At 33.7% G+C, this 25,165-nt stretch overlaps 3 protein-coding genes across 3 annotated transcripts; 1 reads left to right on the top strand and 2 right to left on the bottom strand.

Annotated features, from left to right (window-relative positions):
- Positions 1 to 3,661: 3,661 nt before the first annotated feature.
- LOC106131124 (signal peptidase complex subunit 3) lies at positions 3,662 to 7,990 on the top strand. The gene is made up of 7 exons (XM_013330115.2): positions 3,662 to 3,814; positions 4,488 to 4,649; positions 5,328 to 5,444; positions 5,672 to 5,790; positions 6,692 to 6,870; positions 6,946 to 7,212; positions 7,775 to 7,990. The coding sequence occupies exons 1-7, from the start codon at positions 3,769 to 3,771 to the stop codon at positions 7,902 to 7,904; spliced, it is 1,020 nt and encodes a 339-aa protein (XP_013185569.1). The 5' UTR covers positions 3,662 to 3,768; the 3' UTR covers positions 7,905 to 7,990.
- Positions 7,991 to 10,950: 2,960 nt separating this feature from the next.
- Positions 10,951 to 16,274, bottom strand: LOC106131379 (FGFR1 oncogene partner 2 homolog). The gene is made up of 5 exons (XM_013330476.2): positions 16,102 to 16,274; positions 15,896 to 16,030; positions 15,181 to 15,432; positions 14,634 to 14,762; positions 10,951 to 12,726 (listed from the first exon to the last, which is right to left on the bottom strand). The coding sequence occupies exons 2-5, from the start codon at positions 16,028 to 16,030 to the stop codon at positions 12,613 to 12,615; spliced, it is 630 nt and encodes a 209-aa protein (XP_013185930.2). The 5' UTR covers positions 16,102 to 16,274; the 3' UTR covers positions 10,951 to 12,612.
- A 1,537-nt stretch (positions 16,275 to 17,811) lies between these two features.
- Positions 17,812 to 24,445, bottom strand: LOC106131322 (epoxide hydrolase 1). The gene is made up of 6 exons (XM_013330390.2): positions 24,161 to 24,445; positions 21,332 to 21,456; positions 20,165 to 20,277; positions 19,659 to 19,827; positions 19,178 to 19,329; positions 17,812 to 18,794 (listed from the first exon to the last, which is right to left on the bottom strand). The coding sequence occupies exons 1-6, from the start codon at positions 24,359 to 24,361 to the stop codon at positions 18,523 to 18,525; spliced, it is 1,032 nt and encodes a 343-aa protein (XP_013185844.1). The 5' UTR covers positions 24,362 to 24,445; the 3' UTR covers positions 17,812 to 18,522.
- Positions 24,446 to 25,165: the final 720 nt, after the last annotated feature.

Below are 25,165 nucleotides of genomic sequence, written 5' to 3'. Positions count from 1 at the left end.
TATTCAAATTAAAGTTTAACATTTCACAAAGAAAAATATCCAATCCAGTCGAGATCCTGTCTAATATTTCACAGAGTTGAGAGGTTTATTTCCCATGATATCTTAATTAAAGCCATTTCATACTGAATGCAAACATAAAATAAAGCTTCTACAGAATACATATACATGCTTAGCTCTGGGAACATATGCATTAAATCATACAGATGTGCTAAATAATCGTAACGTACTGGTTACATTATTAGACAGTTGATATGTTTATTTTTAAGTATCGTACCTTATCTAGATTATTGAAAAACTTCCTACTGCACTGCAAGCTACAACTAAGAAGTATCTAATTAATGAAAATAAATACTTAAAATAAAGCTTACAATTACAGTTATTGTTCACCTACCACTTGTTTGGCTATAGCTACTACGAGTAACTATGTTATACATTCATGGCGGAAAATATAAACAAATACAAATTTATTAAAAATTAGTAAGACTTATTATAAATACTGAATCGGTCATTAATAGAATATAATCATGTTGAAATTTTGTATGCATGTAATAAATATATTACACATACGAGGTCAAAAACAGGCTACCTACAAAGCAAGCGAAGCAACGGGCAAACGGTAGTAAAAAAGGTAATTATTTTTACTAATTGTAGCTAGTAAAATATTTATCTGTGGTACGCAGCAAAAACTTATTTTTAATTAGTGATAGCACACATTTATAAAAAGAAGTTTATCTTTTTGTTCCTTCGCTATTTTGTAACGACTCTGAAAGAAACAAAGAGGCCTCAAGTTATGAAACTAAGATTAATGAAACCTGTTTTGTAAACTTAATAAGCAAACCTTAATCTTTACAATTCTTTTGCATTGCAAGTAAAAAAAATTGTTTACGCTGTATTAAACTGGCTTCACTGACCCTTTAATAAACTTTAGACATCAAACAAAATGTTTTAATCTTCGTTATTTTTTCTTTCCAAGAATCCTTATTACTGAAGCGTGAAACACGTGCCAGAAATGTTCTATAAATATTAATATGTGTATATGTAGAACATACGTAGGTATAATCACTTCTATATCCCTCGCGGGGTAGACAGAGCCAACAGTCTTGAAAAGACTGAAAGGCCACGTTCAGCTGTATGACTTATTAATGCAATTGAAATTCAAATAGTCACAAGTTGCTGACACATCGCCTAGAAGAAGAATCCCAAAATTATTCATTCTTTTTACGACATACCTACATGGGAAATTTATGGAGTGGCCCTATTCTAAATTTCCGAACACCACACAAAAGAAATATTCCACTTACTGAATCATTGATACACGATGCAGCAAAATGCAAGCTAGCTTACGTAAGGCTAAATAATGAAGGACTTAAGATATAAAAATAAGTATTCATATCCGCGTTGAAAAGCACCTGGGAAACAAAAATAAACAAGGAAGATGGTCGGAGCAGCAGTGCCGTGCATCCAGAAACTTAGCAGACACCTTACGTAACATTTTTCAAGCTGAAAAATAGAATTTACAATATTGTTGCTTTGAAAAAGTACAATCTCTTTGTTGAGTGGTTTTAGAAATGTGGGTGCCAGGTCTTATTTTATAAAAAAAATAAAGTAACATAAAGTTTGAATGATGCATATAAAATACAATAATGTATATCTTTAATTGAAGAGAACGTGACTAAATAAGATTCTTGTATATAGAAATACCTAGAATAACTTCGATATAAATGTAACTAGCACCTCGCCCCGGCCTCGCATTATAGATTAAACCTTCCTCAGAAAACCTTATTTCCAACATTTCAAACAGGAACAAAAATCCGTCCACAATTAGCCGTGAATAGCGAATAGAATACATACAGAGAGAGAAAATAGTTGGACTTTATCATATGTAGTGATTACTCCCTGATAAAATCAGAGACGACTTTTACAAGAAAAAAGTACTTACTTAGTTCACTTTCAGGATTCACTGACATATTTGTGTTTCATATAATAATAAAATAGACAAATAATACATATACGTAACAGGAATGATTATAAAAAGCAATAGTCTATTCAAATGTCGAGCAGCAGTTTCTGAAATAGAGCTAGGATTAAGCCGGCTTAAAATTCATATTGATATCATCGAGCCGGTCATTTTTTCTTTGCTTCCAATCTGAAACGATAATCCCTGTAGAGTTAGGAACATGCATTCATTACACGCATTCAAAATTATGAGTATTTTATCGCATTGATTTTTAAATTTATATTACCTACGTGTGGGTGCCATGCCATATATACTTACTTTAAAAATCTCTCTCTGCAAATGTGTATCGAGATCTTCGAAATATTTATAGCTAAACAAACGTGACACACGAGTGAACACAATTGAATCAGAAAATAAAGTGTACCACCATGCGATAGCACCGCAATATATAACGCGCATAATTTAAAAATGCGACGTATCTGGCCGGTCACAAATCTGCGGAGGTAGCGCGCTGGCTCTGGTACACGCTGATTGAACGAGGTTAGGCGAAATCGGCTTATCGGCCGATGGCGAATGGCGAATAATTTCATTTGAGTGTTCAACCGACGTCCACCTGCCACCGAGAGTCGACAACCCTCTGTGATGTAGGACTGCCCTTAAAAGTATAATATTCCGTAATATACTTTGGAGTACCTAAGTATTTACTTAGCGGGATATATGTATAATACACTGCTCATTTTCGATTCGAAAACGTCTGTGATATTTTGCAAACGGCATAATATACAAACTTATGTAAATACATACATACAATCGCGAGTTCATCCCTTACATAGTAGACAGAGCCACTAGCTTTTGCCCGAAGCTTTGACCGCGCGAATTTAGCGTCACCTAACCTTAAGAGACCATCTTCTTGGTGAAATGGTACTGAATCTTGCCCAAACTCTACGAAAAAAAGAGCTTGTTCTTTTGTTTAATCGCTTCCAGACCAATATAGATGACATGAATAGACGTCTAAACCTTTGTTACTGCATCTGCGCCTCTACTACAGTGCAGATAAAGGAACCTGTGGTTATAAACGTAAGTAGGTAAGTATCTTTGCAGCGGGTGTTTAGATTTATCATGTAAATTAAAGGTCGAAGTAAGAATTCTCGGTGTTTTAATATAGTTCATAAATGCCTAATTTTTAAACTTCTTTTTGATTGTCAGTAAAAATTCACTAGATAAACTGTATCCCTGCAGCATCAAACTTATTATAGGTATCCCGTACTGCGTGATTTTATTATAACTTCACTCGAAAGGATGTTGAATGTACCTAATTCTCAGAAACATAAATAGACACGATGATATTGTTAAGTTCCTTGGCCCATAACGCATTTACTGAATAAGAAAAAACTTTTCTCGCAGTAAAATTATTTGTGTGCTTTTGCGTGATATAGACGTGATTATATGTATGCATGCATGTAGTTATATAGCATAATAAGAACCGTGGAGAGAAAACCGTAGAAGGTGCCCTGAAAGTATTTGATCAATTAAATATATGTTTCTACGTACATTTAATTATAAGGGATGTACCTACATACGTAATCATCTAATCTAATCAAACAAATCATTGCAATAAGCCGCTCCATATCTTTAAAGCGGTATGAAGTTTAAATATTAATCTAAATGATAATTAATAAACCTATTCATACGGGAACTGATTAAATTTTTCATGATATCATTTTTAGTTCTAAACAAACAATGAAAAGTGTGGCAATACTGTGCAAGTGTTAGAGAAAAAAATTAAATAAAATATAAAAATATTAGCCAAAATGTATAAGTTATATATAATGATATTTATATCTATGATTCTTTCATGTAAGTCGTATTATCTTCCATTTGAGAATTATAAATGACAATGTTCTTTGTTTCGTGGACGATCAAAAGTCTACTCATCTTCTGAGTAACATAACGTCTACTGGATAACTCTGAGTTGGGATAAAATTAGGTACTCGTTCTTACTACTACGACACCTTGTTATTACCTAGGTAGAGATAAACTTTCTATATTATTTTCCAATCTACTGGATTAATTAGAGACCATCAAACGCCTTACCGACTTGAATAGCTGACGCTGATAAATAATTCTGCTAAGTAAAAACTGAAAGCTTGTTAAAAAGCAATTTTATTCAAAAACTCTTAACTGTAGTGGTTATATAAAAATATTACCTACATTAAATATATGCTTTTGGCCAGCCTTTTTGGACCCCTAGTCCCGAATAAAAGTAGTGGAGGATGTAGACAAGAGAGAAGGTACTAAATCTTAGATGTAAAACCTAGTATCTACTCGTAATAAGTAGATACATGTATTGTTTAAGAAACGGTAAGAAACCCAGTAATAGTCAATAGCAGGGTTACTTGAATGCGGTTGACGGTACAAAGTCTTAGATGGAACTTCTTTGTTAGGTACGTTAATAGAAGCTAATTTGCAGTGAATTTAGGTAAGTTGTCTGTAGCTACTCTGAATAGACTGTTTAACGAATAAATTACAGATGTGATCCTGACCTCCGCTCAGTCCACCCCTGCCAGATGCTTCCAGTACACGTGGCTAGGGCCGCGGTTCAACAACGAGAGTGTTTTCATGAACGCCACCTGCCAGGACGCCACCAGGCTGGCGAGTGACGTGCCTTGCAGACAACCGCTCGTGGTTTCCTGTAAGAAACTATACTACTATGACCTTAACTGTACCCAACTTCATTTTCTAGACTCGAAGTAAGCTTGCGTTAAGTTAGTATCCCATAACTACAATATCCCATAAATACTAAGTTAACGATACATTTTTTTTTTATAATAAAGTAGTTTTTAAGGCTTCGCTCCCGTGGGTGTCTAAATAAAACGGTCAATTCTATCTCTATGCAATATTTCGTCGAAAGTAGTAGTTTCGTAGCTTATTCGTCATATTTTGGCCGGGATTTTATTTTTATTTTAACCTACAAGTAGTGTTAGTGAAAATGATATAAAAGAAGGGTATTCAGAAAACTGAATGTGTTACCATGATTCAATATAGGTTAGGTTCCCCAAAGACTTCGAAGGTCAGATGGGTCGCTTTTTGTATTTAATCCAGGATCGCTTTTTGTATTTAATCCAGGATGGTCATCATGTAAATCATGGTCGTTAAATGTGCACTCCGAGCTCCTCTCCAAAGAGGTGAGGATGTAACCGGGACAAACGCCGGGAAGAAGAAAAGTGGCAAATGGAAAAATAGTCTCTGTCCTTTGCCTGCTCCTCCCAAAAGAGGCTCGTTTTTATGTACCTAAGTAGGTAGGTATATGCCATTGAAAGTTAGAGTCTGTCTCCGCAAGTTCCGTCCTATTAAACCGTTTTATTTCTAGATGATGGCTCGTGGCCGGATGTGTCATACATTTGGGCCAATCACCTGAACGAAGCATCTTGTATATTAGCTGACAACGACGTGTGCGCTACCTATACTTATTACTTTAACGGACGAGGTAACTACATAATCACTATCAATATAGCTGCATATGTTTTATCGTAAGTCCCCCTTTTTTCTATGTTCGTATGTATGCGCTAATCACGAAAAGTTTTGGATGAATTCTTTTTTTATTTTCGTTAACCTCAGGGATAGTGAGAGAGAGGAAAGGTGAGACATTGTTTCATCGTCACTCTTTTATAACCCCGCTTAAGTACTTACTTACAGCCGATTTTATTGTTACAGCTGAAAATTCAACGGCCATGTGCACCAGAGCCGTGGATAACAATGGGGATGCCATCACCAGGGGTTGCTTCCAGCAGCGGAATGGTAGCTTCGTCACGCGGGTCTGCTTCTGTCGATCCGTCCCTGGCGGCGTGCCTTGCAACAACGCCGATTTTACAAACTACATTCCGTTGTTAATATTTATATCCGCCGCTTTTGTAATCATAAACAAAGATTTTGGTAAAATTTGGTCAAATATACTGTTATAATTATATAGTGTACAGTTTTAGTTAAAATGTCAAAGGAAGTCTCCTTTGGCTTTTCAGGTAAACTCCTTTTCGCAAAATATACATACAAATAGCCAGTTCTCTTAACCGTTATCTACTAAATCAGTGTGAATAACTCACTAAGATCAATTGAATTAACTGACTTGACACAGGGGCTATACATACATACAAATAGTCACGTCTATAGCTCTTGCAGGGTATAGAAGGCCTTGAAAAGATGGAAAGGCCATGTTCAGCTGTATGGCTTTATGATGGAATTGAGTGTCAAATAGAAAGAAAGAAAGAAGATAGATATTATTTTATTGGAGCATAACATACAAGTAAACATAACTTAAAAATCGTATTCTAACTTATATGCTACCAAAAAGGTTCCTCTCAGCTTTATGTCATGACATGGTCATGAATGACGCTGGTTTTCAGTGGAAACTAAAAGTAAAAATAAAAAGTGTCATTTAGTGATAGTGAGCCCATCGCCTACAAGAAAAATATATGATTCATAAATATTACTTAACCATTATTTTTACAGTAGTCCTTGGTCTAACATTATTGGTCTAAAATAAATGCAAAAATATTTTCCTCTATTTTGGCAGCATAGTCTTTGGTTTTGGCCTATCTCAGCTGATACAAAAACAAAACAACTATCACTATGACATTGACATTTATTGATGACAACACAAACATGAAGATTGACAAGTGCCAAATCGTCAATTTTTTACACTTTTCAGAAAGATTGATTCACAAAATTGAATAGAAGTTTAATAATTGCTTAATTTTAATATTTCCACTGAAAATGTATTCCGTATTGACTAGAGGAAATGCTATACTTACGTATACTTTAAGTGTGCTGGCATGTTTAACGTTCCTATGTTTTCTGTCCACGTTAACAGTGGATTACCGGACTGCGGCACAAATGAATACAGTAAAAGTAGTCGTGTAAGTTGCTTTTTAACACTGTTGTGAGATACATTCGCTACTTCTTGTCTACGTATGAGTAATTCTATGTTTCAGTAAAAATGTACCAGATTACGGAGCTTCAAGGGAGAGAAACGACCTGGGATTCCTCACATTCGATCTAAAGACTGATTTGTCCCACCTTTTCAACTGGAACGTAAAACAGTTATTCCTCTACCTGACTGCTGAATATATCACCCCCAACAATGAGTTGAACCAAGTAGTACTTTGGGATAAAATTATCCTAAGAGGTGAAAATGCTGCATTAGATTTTAAGAACATGAACACTAAATACTACTTCTGGGATGATGGCAATGGTTTGAAGTGAGTATGTTATGATTGATTCATTCAACTAGCTGACTTTAGCTTGTAAGCAGAATAAGCATGACAAGAATCACTGATATGTAAGTAATCCAGATGCTGTAACTTTTTAAGTCTGCTGTCCACCGAATATGTGGCTGTCATGGTATGATTGTTTTACACATATTTAGAGGGGGCTAGTGTTTAGAATCATATATACATATGGTTACGTCTATATCCCTTGCGGGGTAGACAGAGCCAACGGTCTTGAAAAGACTGAATGGCCACGTTCAGCTATTTGGCTTAAAGATAGAATTGAGATTCAAATAGTGACAGGTTGCTAGCCCATCGCCTAAAAAAGAATCCCGCGGCAGAAAACAGAATATTCTATCAGTTAAATTCAATATCCTAGAGAACCAAGCTATTCTGCTTTTCACGCACATGTTCATTTAAGGTAATTTTGAGAGCATTACACCTAAATGCACGGAAAGACATGAAGTTATTATTTTAGCAGCACATCAATAATTATGATAAAACTATAATATACATACAAAAATATTATACAATTAATTTGTTTTTTTTTCAGAGCGCACAACAATGTTACCCTGACCCTGTCATGGAACATCATCCCCAATGCAGGACTGCTGCCCAACATAGAGGCTATTGGCCAACATTCCTTTAAGTTCCCTACAGAATACACCCAAACTAGGGTTTGATCCGTGTTACCCTGTAAATAAGAATACCTACTTCTATAAGTGTGTATGTAAGGTTGGTAAGAATTACAAAATTGAAATCTCTTTAATTTGACTTTTATTTCATTATAATAAACCCAGTCCTATAGTCTAATAGTTCAAACTGAATGGGGTATCATTTAAGCTATCACCAATTTAATTAGTTTTGTGTTTCTTAAATAATAGGGTTTGTCCTCAACATAGTAGATCTGTCACCAAAATGTAATCACCAAACAATGCAAAATCAGTTCCACAATAAATCACCTAAAATCCTGAGATATAAGGTCTAGTACCAAATAAATGTTTTTGTATGTATTATAATAGGTGTGTCCTAATAAGTATTTAAGCAAACTAATTTAAAGAGATCACCAATAAATCATATTATGTTACTAGAAAATTGCATTAAGTTCAAATAAAAAAATAGGGTTGTCATCATCGTTTCAACCAAAAGATTCTGCTACTTAACTAGACTCCCAAGGTTCTAAATTTCCACTGGTAGTATAAATTATATTTAAATAAAATGTTTAGCAGAGTAGTAAATAAAACAATTAAAGTTAAAATAATCAATATTTATTGTTGAAAATAATTACCACTGAACAATCAGCGCTGGTTTAAAATAGCTGGCTTATGGCTAGCAGAATAGTAGATAAAACACTTAATTAAAGTTAAAATAATCAATAGTTAACTACTACCCATCGTTGAGGCCGGATTGGTCAATTTTTAAAGCGCGCCAATTTGTCTCCGCCCCTTTGATCATTTTTTCATTAAAATTATAAATTGATGTATTAAATTGGTAACGAATACTATTAATTTAATATCTGAATGAAATAAAATGTTACTACTGTATTGGTGACAAAATATCAAATAAAAAGGAGTCGCAGTCAGGGATCGATAATCGATTTATTTGGTGACAGATCTACCATTCTGAGCACAGAGCTATTATTTAAGTAAGAAAACTATTATTATAAGAACGAAGTTTATATTCATGTAATTCAATATAATTTTATTGGTTATCGATCTCTTATTTTACACATATATTAACATTAATTTGATAATTCATACCTGGGAACAATTTTTGTTTATCTGAGAACGAAAATATTTCGTGGCGATAGATCTATTTATTAGGTGATACAACTTGATGACAAATATAAATTTTGGTGATAGAAAATATAGTTCCCATTTAAATTTATCTTACCCAAAACAAACTTCCCATTTTTATTCTTGAGCTCATATTTCAAAACTCGGGGTCCACTGAAGTTAGTTAGCATAATAAATGATTTGGCAGTTATTTAAAGCTCTATCGGTAGAAAATTATAAATTGCAGAAGTAGAAAATAAGATATCATCTAGATTCCCACTATGCGCGACGCCGTTTTTACGCGCGATAATTATGGCTGTTTCGCTTGATATTATGACGTGACGGCGAGACAGCGATAGCTTATATGGTTCGTACATGGGCAGTGACTTCCCATTTGAAATTATTGGTTAATTTCTAGTATTGTCTCATTAGTGTGTCAATAAATTCATACTTTTAATATAGTTATATTATATATATATATATATATAGTACATTTTAATATAGGGGTTATAGATTTTATGCAATAAAAGGCAATAATTTAAAGGTACTGTATATATTTTTATCAATTACATTTTAAACATACATTTATCATTTGCTACTTGTGTCATTCTACAGCAGAAAAAAACTTACTCAATATTTCCTATGTTTTGTCTACAAACTAAACTAAGATATTTGAATATAAAGAATATTTTTGATTGGATTAAATTGACATTTAAATAAAGCATTCGAAAATTGAAAGCATACATATCTGAAGTTTAAGTACTCAAATTATTAGACATTTATTTACTGAGACAAAATTATTGTAAATCTTTTCTTCTATTTTGGCTAAAATTGTGTTGTATACTGCATTTATGCAGCGTTTACTGGGTATCACATACATTTGTAACTACCAAATAGTATGTGATTTGAAACATTACACACTTAGAGTGCCTTGTAATGTTTTTTAAATATAATAATAAATGCATTACACACTAGGGCAGCATTAATTCTAGTTAACCAATTACTACAAGTTTAATTCAAGTTTAATACCCCACTTAAAGTTATTATGTATTGAGGTATATATATCTTACGTTGTATACTTATAATTTCGGAGCTAGATTTATATAAATTACAATACTAATAAATAAACTGACTTAGTACAAATAAGATTTCAACAACGTATTTAAATTCACAACTTCTCTAATAATTTAATAGATTGCTTTATTATCTTTATCACTAAAGGTGATGAGCGGATGAAGATTAAAGTTACCTATCTTCATTTGTGCTAGTATAATGTTGCCTTGTGTCTTTTTTTTTTTGTGGGGCAATAGTCATACAAAACACAAAATTTATTATAAATCTTATATCCGAAATAAAAACTAAGATAATAATTACGTGTATATTATAAATCGAGTTACAATATTTTAAATGTAAATAAAAAAATGAATGTCTTTTATTTTTAGAACTCTTAACATATTTGTCAAAGCTTAGTCAACAAATGTTTGCCTTTTCCACCATTACTTACACAAAAATTTTGTTATTATATACGCGTGTACGTTCGTATGTACTGGCGTTTCCCGCGTCAGTGTAGGCGGCCAGCGCCAAACAGGGACGGTTTTTGCTAGACTTTCAAAATAACGCCAAGCAATTATGTATTATTAATAAACTCTTTTTATAATAGTTCACTTACAAATAACTGTGGTATATTGCTTGCACGCCCTTGGCGCATTAAGTATATGTTTACGAAATTCACTACCAAGATTTACTACACGTTATTACTAACATTAGGTGTCTAACATTCAAAGCTGATCTTTCTATCGCATGACAAATATAACATTGTAAATTCCACATTGGAAGATGCATTTCTGGGTCAGTTTTACTTTTTAAAACATTGGAAAACTACAATGGCGTCTAATGCCTAATTCGTGTATTTTACAGCATTCACACCGACTCGAACTATTCCTTCTTTTTCGTAAATTCAATTAAAACGAATAAAAAGTTTTTTTACGCGGAAAACGACAGACAGATGAAACAAAATATTTCTTATGTACATTACTATTGTATATTAAATCTCTCGTTTCCTCCAATGTATCATTTGCAAATTAAAGTGACACTATATTTTATAAAGCATACCTATTTTTTTAAATGTGTTCTGCCTTAAAATCGCAATCCAAATACTATGAAATAGTATCTGAGATTATTATTTAAAGACACCTGGCTGACCAGGATGTATCGTCCAATGTAGACCCTCATTAGTTTCTAGTGCTCTTTGACTGAACTTTAATGAATATTTAACTATGAATGCATTGCTATTTTCAACTACTTACTGCCAACGAGATTAAAAAATATTTCAACATACAAAAATGAATAATGTAAGATTTTTATTGTAAATTGACTAGTACTTCGTGTGTGAGTATGAGTTGGCAAGCTATATAATATGAAACTAATGAAAGCTTTTTTTTCTGTATAATTATTCTATGACAGGTAAGTAACGGGTCCCAGGAAGTACTGTTCTTACAAAATAACAATTACTTTAATATAACGATTCGAGTAATCTAAGAAGTAAATTTTCTAGAATACATTGTGGTACATAGTATTGAGTATTATAATTTATTGTTAAAGTCTAAATGTTTCGTAAGAATATGTGCGAAGTGAAAAATGATTTATTATATATAATAAAGATACAGACGATTTAATTCATAAGCATAAAATAATTATACTACAATTAAATTAAAGTAGCATATTATTTCATATCGAGTGTGATTGAGTGATGTAAGTAATATAAAGATTTATATATACATAGCAATAGAAAATGCGATATTGCGATAGAAGAAATTTTTCAACTTAACAGCAATACAAGATCACAGTTTCTGTCTCACCGATCGGTTTGTTCTCACCCTGCAATAATAATAGAGATGAGACTTTTACATTTTTAACATGAAATGCTTCAGTAAATACATATCAACATCTATTTTATAATATTCAACATCAAATATAGAAACGGAAAGTATTCAATTTACAGCTATATTGCAGTTATTCGCTGTATGTTTTGTCACACGCACATCATGTGAAAATATGAAAGATACTGTCAAAAGACTAAACATCCAAAACATGTAACAGTAGAAATGTATACTGGAACGGTTAGCGAACTCCCTGCCCGCACATCCTCGGGGACTGAAGGGGTTTGTGAGTTGGTGGGGGTGTAGCACTGACCACTATAAGTACTCTGGACTTCGTTTTGTAAACATGATCCCTCATTGATTTTCGCCATTTTGGAGCTGATTACGATCATATTGACACGTGTGTTTATGACATTTGTGGAAAAATATTTTGCTTTCTCCTTTGATAACGAATTTTAAAATATACACTTACTCTGTTGATTAACGTCAAAAAAGAAACAGAAAAATTCACGAAAATTGTGTTTCACAATTCATAAATTTCACACCTTAACACAGCGGCCATTTGCACTAAATATCATTTCATTTTAAGTCCAGGGTACTTGTATTATTCACGTCAGTGACTGGAGAGTTTGTGAGTTGGTGGGGGTCGCGGTAAGGGCGGGGAGAGCAGGAATGTGCCGACAGGTGTGGCGAGCCTAGCTGTGGGGCCCGCGGGGCGCGCTGGGCTCCGCGGCTCGTCACGCGCCGGACAGCGGCGGCCCGTCCGTCTGGACGTCCTTGTCTTGCGTGGGAGGCGCCCACGCTTTGTCTGACCCGTACTGCTTCGACAGATCCAACATCTCTCTCAATCCCTGAAATGAATAGTCTTCCTCTTCTTATTCTAATATAAACAGGGTCTGTTGTGCGAATTTAGATTAGACTCTGTATTGCACCATAAGAAAAGGAAAAACAGAAAAAAAAGCACAGGAAATAGACACAAAGGCAGACTTATCGCTAAAGCAATCTCTTGCAGTCAACCTTAGGGTAGGAGGAAATTAAAATAGATAGGCGATTGGCGCAGTATATATTAAATAAAATGCAAAGTATAAATATACCTAAACCTAATATAAACACAATATAAATACATACTACATTGAAATATACCTACATAAGTAAAATAACTTACAAAATATATCTCTACAAATGAAATACATAATTATGACAACCTACAAATATATAAATGATATAGGTAATATAAATTAGGAATGTGTAGAAAAATAGTGAGACTTAACCATATCTTTGAAACTGCCTATAGTCTGGGCTTTTCGTATGTAAACTGGAAGAGCATTCCACAGGCGGATAGCCTGCACAGTGAAAGAGTGAGAAAAGAATTTGGTATGGAATACAGGCAATCTTAGTCGGAGAAACCGTACTACGCAATCCACGTGTAGTGTCTTGAGCATCGCTGTAAAAACTGAAACGCTCCTTTAAGTAAGGTGGAAAACGTGGGTTAAATAAAATGAAATAAAGCATAGTCACAATGTGCAAGTTGCGACGGAATCGGATCGGGAGCCACTTCAGTTGCGATCGAAAAGATGAAACATGATCGTATTTGCGAAGCCCAAATATGAATCGAATGGATAGATTTTGAAGATGCTCTAATTTGTTTAATTGTTCTTCAGTGATATCCAGATAACAAGTAGCAGCTTAATCAAGAAGAGGGAGAAGGAGGGATTGTGTCAGTGCATATTTAGTGTCAGAAGGCAGAAAATTACGGAGCCTTCTGAGTGAGCTGAAAGCAACAAAAACTTTCCTGCTCACATCTTTAATGTGAGGTGTCCAAGACAAAGTTTTGTCAAATATCAGACCCAAATTTTTCACCTTGCCCCTGAAAAGAATGACTACATTATTGAATATAAGGGACGGTACAGAATTCCAGTTTATACAGGAAACAAAATAAGGGCTGCCGATTATAATTGCCTGCGTTTTGGAAGGATTTACTTTTATGCCGAAAGATCTGCTCCAGTCTGATATGCGCATCAAATCGTTGTTATTAGTCGCAATTGGAGAACGCAAACCATCCGAGGAGGAATTACAATAAATTTAAAGATCATCCGCATAAAGGTAGGAAGACCGAAGGTCATCAAGGATACGGTTAATAAAAAGCGCGAACAATAAAGGAGAGAGAACACCGCCTTGAGGTACCCCAGCCGAGATGTGACACCACGACGATAGGTTATCGTCAACACGGATACACTGCTGACGGCCACTGAGGTACGAAGTGAACCACATAATAACCAAAGGAGATATGTTCAGAGTGCGCATCAAGCTCAAAAGAACGTCATGGTCGACAGTGTATATATGTCGATATACTTTCTTGATGAAAAGTGTGCGGTAAAAGCTATGAACGGCGTCGCTAATAACATAGACTTGTTCAACTATACTTTGACTGAGTTCACAAGAGCTATGTTATATGAATTACACTTAAATTACTTAATAGAATTATAATTTCATTAGCTACTCTATCACACAACACTACATTGGGTAACACTGTAATGATAGGGTTGGTTATTGTCAATAAATAAATAAAATAGCAGTCATAATTATGCATTTTATATCTAAAACTAAACAGAAACTAAACAGATACTAATGCAATTTTTCCAGTTTTTTGATTAACCATATACTGCAATAGTCCGGATACACTGCTATTCTACAGAATATGATGATGATTTGATGTTTTGATAACTTTTTACTCATTGAAAATAATTAAGATCCATACCTTATTTTCAGTAATGAGCCTTTGGTAGAGTTCTTCTTCTTGTCGGGAATCACCGTTTTCATCCATATTAACTGCTTTGTACATAACACTGGTCATCTCATTGATCCTTTCAGCTTGTTGACGGATCAACTAAAATACCATGATAAGTTGTTTAGGTTATTTATACTATGTAATATAATTGATTTTACAATTTATTAACAAAAGAAATTACTCTCTTTAGCACAACCAGGCCTGTTGCAATATTAACAATGGTAAAGATCTACCAAATCTCTGCTATCAAGCCATAGTAGCAACGAAAAAACAAAGTGTGTGTCTCCACACACAAATTGAAAGTCTATCGAGATAATAGCTTATAAACATGGTATTTTCATTCATTTGGGAACCTGTTACCTCTCAATTTTTTATAAAACCATTTGGCTTAATAATGAGTCTTTCCAGTTACTTTTGTTTTGATTGGGTATAAAAACATAAGAGGACCCTTGCTTGTGTTAAGAAAGCATGCTTCATTGGAAATGTAAAAGAAGAAATGAAATTGCAAAAGAAATACCTCTTGTTGCTTCTCGTTAACAGCTGCCGTAAAGTCTATCCGTGACTCCCACATCCTCTTCTCAGTGTGCTGACGGTACTTTGTCATGATGAGCTCAAGGGCACGTCTGTGGTCTTCCAGTGCAGCCCGAAGTTCACCATTCTCCCTTTGAACATCCCTCATCAAGCGAGATTCTCTTTCTATGCTGGCTATCAGTGCTCCGCGAGGCCTCTCCCTAGATGCCTCATTAAGAGTATCTACTTCTTCTTTGTACTGAAATGGAAAGAATTAAACCTCTAAAGAATTATTCCTCAATTCAAACAATCTATAAATCAACAGCTGGCAATATGATTTTGTAAAAGGATGATAGAAATAGGAGTGACTCTATGTCAGAAGACAGCAATTGGGATAATATTCTATCATTCTATTTTAAAAAATCTCTAATATCGAGATATAACAAGTTTTTAGTCTAATCAAAAAACTTTTAATACAATATTTATTATTATTTTGGTCAACAATATGCTAACTTTCACAACCCTGATGTAGAGAAAAAAACAACTTTTTACGGTAAAACGTACATATTTACATTTCTTATTGATGCTAACTGATAAACATAGAAGGGATGTAAATACGCACATCGACTGTGCTAATTATAAACAAACTTATACGAATGGGAGCACAGATACATTTCGTTAAACCTTTGTACATAAAAGTAGGTATTTGTTGCAAATGTTACCTGTTTCATGCTAGAGATTTGTCGAAAAGCTACTTGAGTGTTAGTCAAAAGATCATCCGCTTCGCTTTCTCGTTCTTTAAGGCGGCCTGCGAGTCGTTTTGCGTCCAAAATAATTTGTTGAATGGTCAGTGACATCTGAAAAAGGCAGCAATGTAGAAAATGCACAAATCTACAGTTCTACTACGTCATTCAAGAAACACACTAACCCTGTTATCCCCACAATATAGCGAGATGTGTTACGTATCATTTAAATAATTTTACACAGTAAATTAAACAAAACAATATGGTTTTTGGGAATTAGAACGACGTACATCAGCTGTTCGCGATTAGTGATGGGCGGCCATTACAGTTTATTGGTAACGATGCATAACCTTTCCAAATAGTCATGGTGGCAAAAATGTATATCTTTCTCACTCTCGTAACAAAAATTTTGCCATGACGGACAAAGATAGCAAAAGGATTTTGACGTGTATTTCATTTACTATTACTTTACTGCATGACCTTGATTAACCAAAATTTAAACAACCTGGAAAACCATAGCTGGAAACTCAAAACAAATATATAACCAACTCATTATATTGTGTCATAGACATCAGTGATTTCAGATAAGTTCTTGGATCGACCCCTGAAGCGAGGATAGATTCACGAATACGACAAAAAATTATTCTACCACTCCAGTAACCACAAAGCTGAAAAGAGAGAGGCAATTGGACATATTGTTTGTTTGTAAATTAATTTGTTTTCAACGTTCATTCGTAAGTCCCCACAAAATAAATATTTTAGTCTCGGTGATTTAAAAATTGTTCATGTCATTTTCATCTGAAGTTGGTTTTACAAGATTGATTGATTGTTCTACACTGAGACCTTCGCACGAATTATAAATAAATAAATATATACGGGGAAAATTACACAAAAGTAGTGTAGGTTCGCGAAGTAAGTTTGTGATTTCTGGTAAGAGATACAAACTCAACAATACTACATTAACGATATTTTATTTTATAATAAATACTTATACTATATATGAATATCTTGATATTCATCTATAGTAGGGTCTTGACCCTGGCCAATCACAGAAAATTCATTTACTCATCGTCATGACCTGGCCGGGATTTGAACCCGGGCCTTCAAAAATCTCCTATCGTGGATAGAACAATAACATTTAATGTATTTACTTTACAGAAACATTACAGTAACTTGCTTCGTTTGTTTAAATCAGAAAGAAATAACTAAGATTTGTATAGCACAATAACGACCTTACACAGATATAAATAATACGACGCTGCTTGTATAAGGAAGCATTTTTATCACCACTAGTACTTTTGAATCTACTATCAACTTTGTACAAAACATTATCTCAGAAGTCAGAAGACATGGCTTAAAACTTGTGAGTCTTAACTTTGGCACGCTGCTATTACATTTTATATCTTTGATTTATATTTCTTTCAAGCTGCACCATGGATGGTCTACAAACGTACGTACCCATCGAGTAGATTTTACTAAGTTCCATACAAACGTAGTTTCGGTTTATTTATTATTCAAATTGTATAATGGATTTCGAAAAAATTATTCCAAAATATCCAACTTTGATTTCATTATTTTGGAATAATACATATAACTAAGCAAGTTTTTATAAATATTTACTTAGGTTTTTATAAGACCGTGGCAAATGGAAAGATGTACCTACTTTAGTCGTTTCACTCCGTAAGCGATTCAAACCGCGGTCCGGAATCACCATGAACTATTTTAAATACTTATGTACCTATTTCGCCCCGCTGTAAAAGGAGCCAAGGGATGCAATAAGAGTGAATTTCCAGAAAACCACGCGGTCACAAAACGCGTTATTATTTAATTTTCACAGGTGGAGCCACGGCGTACAGAACTCTTCTTGTACAATAAAAAAATAAAATAAAACTACATCATTTTAAAACTATTTTATTTATTTTCTGATGTAAACTTAAAAGCTAACCAATGTAACAAAAACCCTGAAATAGATGGAAGACGTAAGACGAACACTGTATAAACTTACTTAATTGCTTAACAATGACTAGTTTCTTTGCATTGTGCCAAAAGTCAAAACTGCCCGTAAATATCTTCTGTATAACGCCAAATAGCACAATATGCAATCAATTGAAAATTCTTACTTTGCTTCTGCCAATATTATATGGCTTGTATACCAACAATTTATTTTCTATTATTAAGAAGCTATTTATTTTCGATCAGGTGTATTTTTGCTTTGCTGTAAGTGCATGGCGCAAAAATATTTACTATCTTTGTTACTATATTTATTATTTTAGCTTGCTCATTAATATAATTTGCTCGAATAAATTCTTCTGATTAAAGGTATACAAATATTAGGGTTGCACGTGTACAAATATAGAAAATCGAATGTTAAGACTCAGATTTTCAACAAACATTCAAAATGTTACAGAAATTTGAGTAGGTAGCTCATAGCGAACTATATTAAATATAGACTACATGGCTTCGTTGGTTTGAAAAATTATTTATATATTAAATTATTTTGAAGCGAAACAGAAAATATTCTTACATTACAATAAGCATTAATAATTTCACATTCATATTGCACTCCATAGTTTAAATCTCTGAGACTTAAATAGGTATCTACAAAATTATGGCTTCTGCTTCGCGAGGAATTCTCTTATTATGTTGTTGACTTCAGCCGGTTCTTCTTGCTGCATGAAATGGCCACAGCCTTGGACGACCAGGGTGTCTAAATGTTCATAGACTTGTTTCATGTATTCCATGGGTTGAGGGCCTATAGCAATGTCATCGGCGGCACGAACCACGAGCATGGGTACTTTGTCGGTAAAGCGCTTTTGTGGATCCAACACGTCGAATCTGAAGTTGGCTCGGTAGTAGTTGATTGGAGGCGTGAAGGCGACTGTAATGTGGGAAAAAGAATATTAGAAAAAAGCCTTAGTAATACGGTAACAGAGTGAAAAGTGTAAGGCACTTAGTTGAGTGTTGTGGCATCATAGAGTACTGAATAAGTATTATTTCGTATCAAAATAAATTGTTCCGCAGCCTTAACTAGGCCTAACCAACAGCGAAGAATTCAATATTAGCGAGAGACTTGAGGGAAACCTTAGAACTATCTAAGGAACTAATGTATATCAGTTTCCTCAGAACCAGTAGGGGTAGTTTTTCATATAGGTACCTATATGCGAGGCAAATGGAACCAAAACTCGGGGTAGTGAATACCATTCGAAGCAGAAAAAAAATGCTGATGATGCTACTGAGACTTGACATTCCAGTAACACTTACATTGTTTTCCGAACCAATATTTATACGCTTCTAAGTCTTCGGCGCTAACGGTGTCCTTTCCAGGTACCATCATCATTTTGTCGAACACCTGAAGATGGTTCATCTCCAGGAACTGCTCGGGAATTGCCGGCATTTGGAAGAAGAACACGTACCTGAAATTCAATTAGGTCTTAAACAAAATGAGCATAATAATCCGAATGGGTCCAAGTAGGTAAGTTTAATTATATACCTAAGTACCTATTTAACGAAAATCCCTCTTATAAGATCACTCGTCGTATTATTGTTTTCTGTTATCTATAAGCTCTTATTTACAAACAAATAAGAATAAAATATATAATTAAAAGTTAACTTAAATTAAGATAACTAATTACATATTTTAATTAAAAATTAAATCTTGAAAAGCAAGACATCAAAACTAGACAGTTATAAAAACAAATTTTGACTTGAAAGATAAATTATAGATGATAAAAATAAAACTCACCACGACAATTTCCTCTGCTTGCTATCATTGAATATGCTGTATATAAAACTCTCTAATGACATACTAGCTATTACTATAACTGCACTTAGTAATTTAGGATAAACCTCCCGGAATTTGCAAGCTATGACACCGCCCCAGTCGTGGGCTACTAGGATAAAATTCTCGCGACCTGAAAAAAAATTGTACGTTTAATTTATCGAAAAGAGAAAATAAGATCTATTAGTTTTCGCCATTTCTTGGCGTTGATTGCCGCTTATAAGCGGCCAATAATTATTGGCGTGAGCGTCCATTATGGAACTTAATCTGAGAAATTATTTCGCTTCCTCTTTGATTATTAAAACATAGCGTACATATGTCCTATATTTGTTGAGCATTGATTAATATAACAAGTAAACAAGAAAATGCAGTACCCAGAAATAAGGGCTAAGAAAAAACTTATCATTTTGTATAGAATATTTGGTGTATATTTGGCCACCAAATATATCACAAATGTGATAATTTCTCACCTAGCTGACGGACGAGATCACGTACATCTTCAACAAGGACATCTATTTTATACGCTGAAACAGCTTCAGGCCGCTCAGAGTCTCCATATCCTCGCATATCGACTGCTATACACCTGAAAACATTAAAAAGTGTCTTTTAAAAGTTGGATGAATAATAAAACTAACATTATTTTAATTGTTTATGGCTTCACAAATTGAAAAGCTGTTCAATTGTTTCTCAAATTACCTACTACGGTACTTTTATCCGATTGCCATGAAGGGTAATGTTTTTCTCGTGTTTTCTTACCTACGTTTATTTTCTCACGTTCATTTAGATAAACAAAATATCGGCTCTTCATAATGTGCCTACGTAGACGTGTTAAATATGTATTACGACAACTTAGTTTAGACGAAGTAGTGTAATATTATGGTCAGATATTGCACATATTCAGACTTCCTTACTGATAAGCATTTAGGAGAATCCACTTGGAATTAACAGTAGTACCTTAAAATATACACTTTGTTACTTTGCGTGCATTTAATATATATACATAATACACATACATAACCAAAACTCAACAATGTAGGTAAGGATATGTCGAAAACATTATAAACATTTTCCTTCATTAATGCAATTAGAACAATAGAAATTCCCGATTACCTATTACACGATACACTAATAAAGATCTATTATCCTTAATACACAAAATTATTTAATTAGTGTAGTTACCTATACATATTTAAAATCGAATCAACTACAATGCAAGCAATATGAAATACTTATACAGAACGGTATAATTTGTATCGAAATCACAGAAAATTGGCAGTCTAAGAACAGTCTACATTGGCAAGATATAGACGCGAATGTCAGTTTAAACATAATTTATATATCTACTAGTGACATTACGAGTACAGTAAATCTTCATTGACTTCATCATTCGAAGCTATGAAAATTATCCTTTCGAATATAACAATCAAGTGACGGGTGTTTTACTGTGTTAAGAAATGTTTGACATTTTACCATTTTATTGATGACTACTTAGATTTTGCGCGGAGCTTCACTCCCATGGGAAGCCAACCATTGGTTGTGCCTACTATATACCTTTGCACGCTAGCCAGACGACTTTATGTACAAAATTCAAAATCACTATACGCTATACCTATGATAAGTAAAGATAAAGTCCTCACCAATAATCCTTCTGAAATTCAAGGATCTGATGCCGCCAGGAGTACCAAAATTCTGGAAATCCATGCAGAAATAGCATAAGCGGCTTTGAGGGATCGCCGCTCTCCACGTAATGTAGTTTTACATTCTGAAAGAAAACGAACATTACATTCCCAAACATACAGACAGTCTTTGCACCTAGATGAATTTCCAAAATTTCTTGGAAACCATGAGCTAGTATCTACTGATTCCATAACCATAAATAACTCGAAAAGAAATCATAATTTCGCAATGCTTACACCTACTGTGTGCATTAAATAAACCTACCAAATAATTTCACCAAAGATATAGATATTATTAGCCTCATAAAAATCAGTCAGTAATCTTGAAACTAACAGAAGGGTTACCTATTATTAACGTCGCGTCGCGCGTTTATACATATATTCCGTCTTTTTCCGTGACAACGAAAATGTGAAAGTGTGAGGTGTGAGTTTTACCTAACGGTTTGATCCAAACATTACATACAGGTAAAGTTTGGCTTCTGACTGTACCACAGATTACTAGCTACCAACCATATCCATAATTGTAGCCGTTGTTGTAATTAAACTACACAATTAAATTTAATTTCTAAGACTGTTGATATCATAACAATGATGAAACGACTATTTTCTCCACGTAACAACCGTAAAATCATGTTAGATCGACAAAAGTACATAAAAGCAAATAACATGCGCAGACGCAAAAGTGCAGTAAACTAAATATTCGCATTATCACGCACGTACTCGTAACAGTTGTTCTGGGATTATAAAACTTCCTAAGCAACAGTTAGGTCATAACTATGAATACTTACCATTAGATAATTCATAAGTGATATCAATATATCTTTCCCGATAAAATGATACTAAACCATATCATTATAACTTGTATTTTTGTTTGTAATGAATTAACTCAAAAACTATTGGATTGATTTTGACGAAATTTAACACACAGAGAGAGAGAGATAGTATAGATCATTTGAAGTAACATAAATTTTTGGAAATTCTCACGCGAGCAAATCCCCTCAAAAGCATAATAATCATTTCTATTCAAATAATTTAATCTCGCCTTTGACTTGTAGGTATAAATATATGTTTCATACAATAATAAACCCATTGCGGGTGAGAACAACTGGGTAAACATAAAGACGAGAGAGAGAGAGAGTCTGTTATTAATATCTAATAATTTAAATTAGACACATCACGAAAAGGAGGCCATGAACTTCGATTCGGCTTAACTTGATTGCTATCCTGATCATGTATTCACATTGTGATTATGGCTAGACTCGTAAAATGTTTCATTTTGATAAGATTACCTAAATGATAAATATACCTAAGGATTAATAATTATGATGAAACAACAATAAACACGTAAATGCCTATCTACTTACATTGACCTTTGAACACCGTTTTGTCATGTAAGTAAATGTTATGATAAAAGAAAAATGTTGAGATAAGGAGTAAAGGACGCGACTTTTCTCATTTTAGATGATATCGTGGGTTCCCAGATTATACAATGCAAATAATATTCTATTCCCTAATCGACTACAGCTTGATCATAAGGCTTTTCTTTCGTTATCTTAGCTTAGTTCATTATAAGAATTTTAGTGAAACTTCATTACATACTTTTGTAATTCGTATATTCCTACAAACAAGTATTTTTTGTTTCAAGTTATTGGTAATTATAAGGTACAACTCAATTATAATACGAATGTTAAAGAAACTCTCCCAGTTATAAATAATATTAGAAATCAACGGTTTGACGTGCTCTTCTCTGAGGAACTTTATTAAGAACTTTATTTACTTGATGGAATCAGAAATCGTGAGCTGAGCTGCGTAATTTTCGAAGAACACAATTAACTTCAACACAGTCCTAAAGCGTAATTCTTCATAATGATATGAAATGACTGGATAAATCTGTAAAAATATATGCAAGTTCACGTACACAATGTAAAAAGTATCAAGCGGTTAAAACACAAATAATTACTATCTATAACTACGAATTAAATTAAATGTTTCAGCTGGGTAAAACATTAAATGAAATAATTTTCAATGATATTCAAAAGAAAACAGTTGTTTTTAATGAATAATAAGGTAGTTTCGGAAGGGCATTTTCGAACGAATCATTTATCATAACAACACCCAATAAAATGTGATTTCAATCAACTCTTTCGATCGTTCATAAAAACAGCATTAAGATAAGCTTTCGAATATTGAACAAACTGTTCTTGAACTACAAACCAACGTGGATAACCTGTACATACAGATAACACAGCATCTGCAAAATTCTATAAAAAGTAAACCACTCTCACTAGCATTTGATACGAACAAAATGCAAACGAACTCGAACTTGACCGGTTTTAGAGAACACACCACCAAGACGATGACACACCCATAGCACACTATAATGCCCATGATTTCAATAAGATATCTCATCACGTAGAAACTATAAAACAAGATAAAGGTCTTAAAATGTAAACAAAAGCTTATTTTAGCAAATAATTTATAAAAATAATTTTATTGCGGAGAGATAAAAATGCTCTAATTGAATATGATTACATTATTAATATCGGTGCTGACGTATTTAGTCAATGATAAATCTCTTTTTTTTTATTGCCATTTTTTTATTATATTTCTGATCCTTGCATATGTATCTCCTACATATATTTTCTAGAATGAGGATATAAGGAGGAGGACAGGATGAGGACATCTATCTAAATCTCATGGATTTGTGAACCAAATGACATCTGATTTGGTTGCAACATCTACGAATTTATCTTGACGAATTATATTTAAATATAAAACAGAAATACTTACATTAACTTTGATATATTTATGAACTCCATATTTCGGGTCTACCAGGCAGTTGGGTCGTAACAACTTGAGGTTCTTATATCCGGGATCAGTAATCACTTTCTTCACATAGTTAAAACTAAGTCCAATCAACGCAAGTGCGGTGTATAACAAACTTAAGAAATATGTGAGAACATATCGATATGCTATTGTAGCGAAACTCATTTTGATGGTGGAACGTCTGACCGACACGGCTGTGAGTTTGAAACTGGTGGGTTGCTAGCAAGTATGAATGAAGTACTGTGGTCAGTAGTGGTAAGTATTGGGGGCATATCTCGAACAGTCTCTTTGAGTGACGAAGATGTTTTAGCAAGCTTACTGTACTGAGCAATAATCAACGTTGGTCATAGTCCAGTGCGTACGTTTGTCTGTCTTCAGAGTGACGCGAGCCATCTTTACGTAATTTATTACTGACCGTGTCTTTGGTTAACACCAAGTCCATAAGTAGATTCTTAAATACTTACACAAGATGTACCTACAATGAGTAGAAATCACTACATATTATAAAGTGCTTCTATTTTCTCTGTCTGTACCGACGCGCAAATCTCGGAAATTTGTGGACGGATTTTGTTGTTGTTTGAAATTTGGAAAGAGGGTTTTCTGAGGAAGTTTTATATGTTTATATTTTAATGCTATACATGCTTAGCCGGCGTGGGTAGTTAGTTGAATAACAAAATTAATTAACACCTTATTTCGATTCTGACTTTAATCGTGCTTACGGTGAAAAATCATTTGGTGACGTTGAAAATAGCAAAATAGATAAGTATTTAAATGTATAACTAATTCCAAATATATATGCTCTCTGAAGGCCACTTCCTCAGAATTCTTTGAAAATGTGTTCAGGATACAGTCCTTCTTACTCTTACTACGTCGTGCTTCATGCTTCAAAATATATTGGATAGAATACACATTCATTTAAATTTAGAAAATAAATTTAGACAAATTACCTACATACATATTTTTAGATTT

Source organism: Amyelois transitella, chromosome 6 (genome assembly GCF_032362555.1).
Source record: "Amyelois transitella isolate CPQ chromosome 6, ilAmyTran1.1, whole genome shotgun sequence".
Taxonomy (NCBI): Eukaryota; Metazoa; Arthropoda; class Insecta; order Lepidoptera; family Pyralidae; genus Amyelois; species Amyelois transitella.
This window is presented reverse-complemented; position numbering and strand designations above follow the sequence as displayed.

Bases quoted from the DNA above. Each gene is read 5' to 3' on its own strand.
- LOC106131124 (XM_013330115.2), top strand. From the start codon at position 3,769: ATGTATAAGTTATATATAATGATATTTATATCTATGATTCTTTCAT. The intron at 3,815-4,487 runs GTAAGTCGTATT...AATAAATTACAG, and splicing joins TATATCTATGATTCTTTCAT to ATGTGATCCTGACCTCCGCT. The intron at 6,871-6,945 runs GTAAGTTGCTTT...TCTATGTTTCAG, and splicing joins AATACAGTAAAAGTAGTCGT to TAAAAATGTACCAGATTACG.
- LOC106131379 (XM_013330476.2), bottom strand. From the start codon at position 16,030: ATGTCACTGACCATTCAACAAATTATTTTGGACGCAAAACGACTCGCA. The intron at 15,433-15,895 runs GTAACATTTGCA...TTTCCATTTCAG, and splicing joins AAATCTCTAGCATGAAACAG to TACAAAGAAGAAGTAGATAC. The intron at 14,763-15,180 runs GTATTTCTTTTG...ATGGTATTTTAG, and splicing joins TTAACGAGAAGCAACAAGAG to TTGATCCGTCAACAAGCTGA.
- LOC106131322 (XM_013330390.2), bottom strand. From the start codon at position 24,361: ATGAGTTTCGCTACAATAGCATATCGATATGTTCTCACATATTTCTTA. The intron at 21,457-24,160 runs GTAAGTATTTCT...GTTTTCTTTCAG, and splicing joins ATAAATATATCAAAGTTAAT to AATGTAAAACTACATTACGT. The intron at 20,278-21,331 runs GTGAGGACTTTA...TAATGTTTTCAG, and splicing joins GAATTTCAGAAGGATTATTG to GTGTATAGCAGTCGATATGC.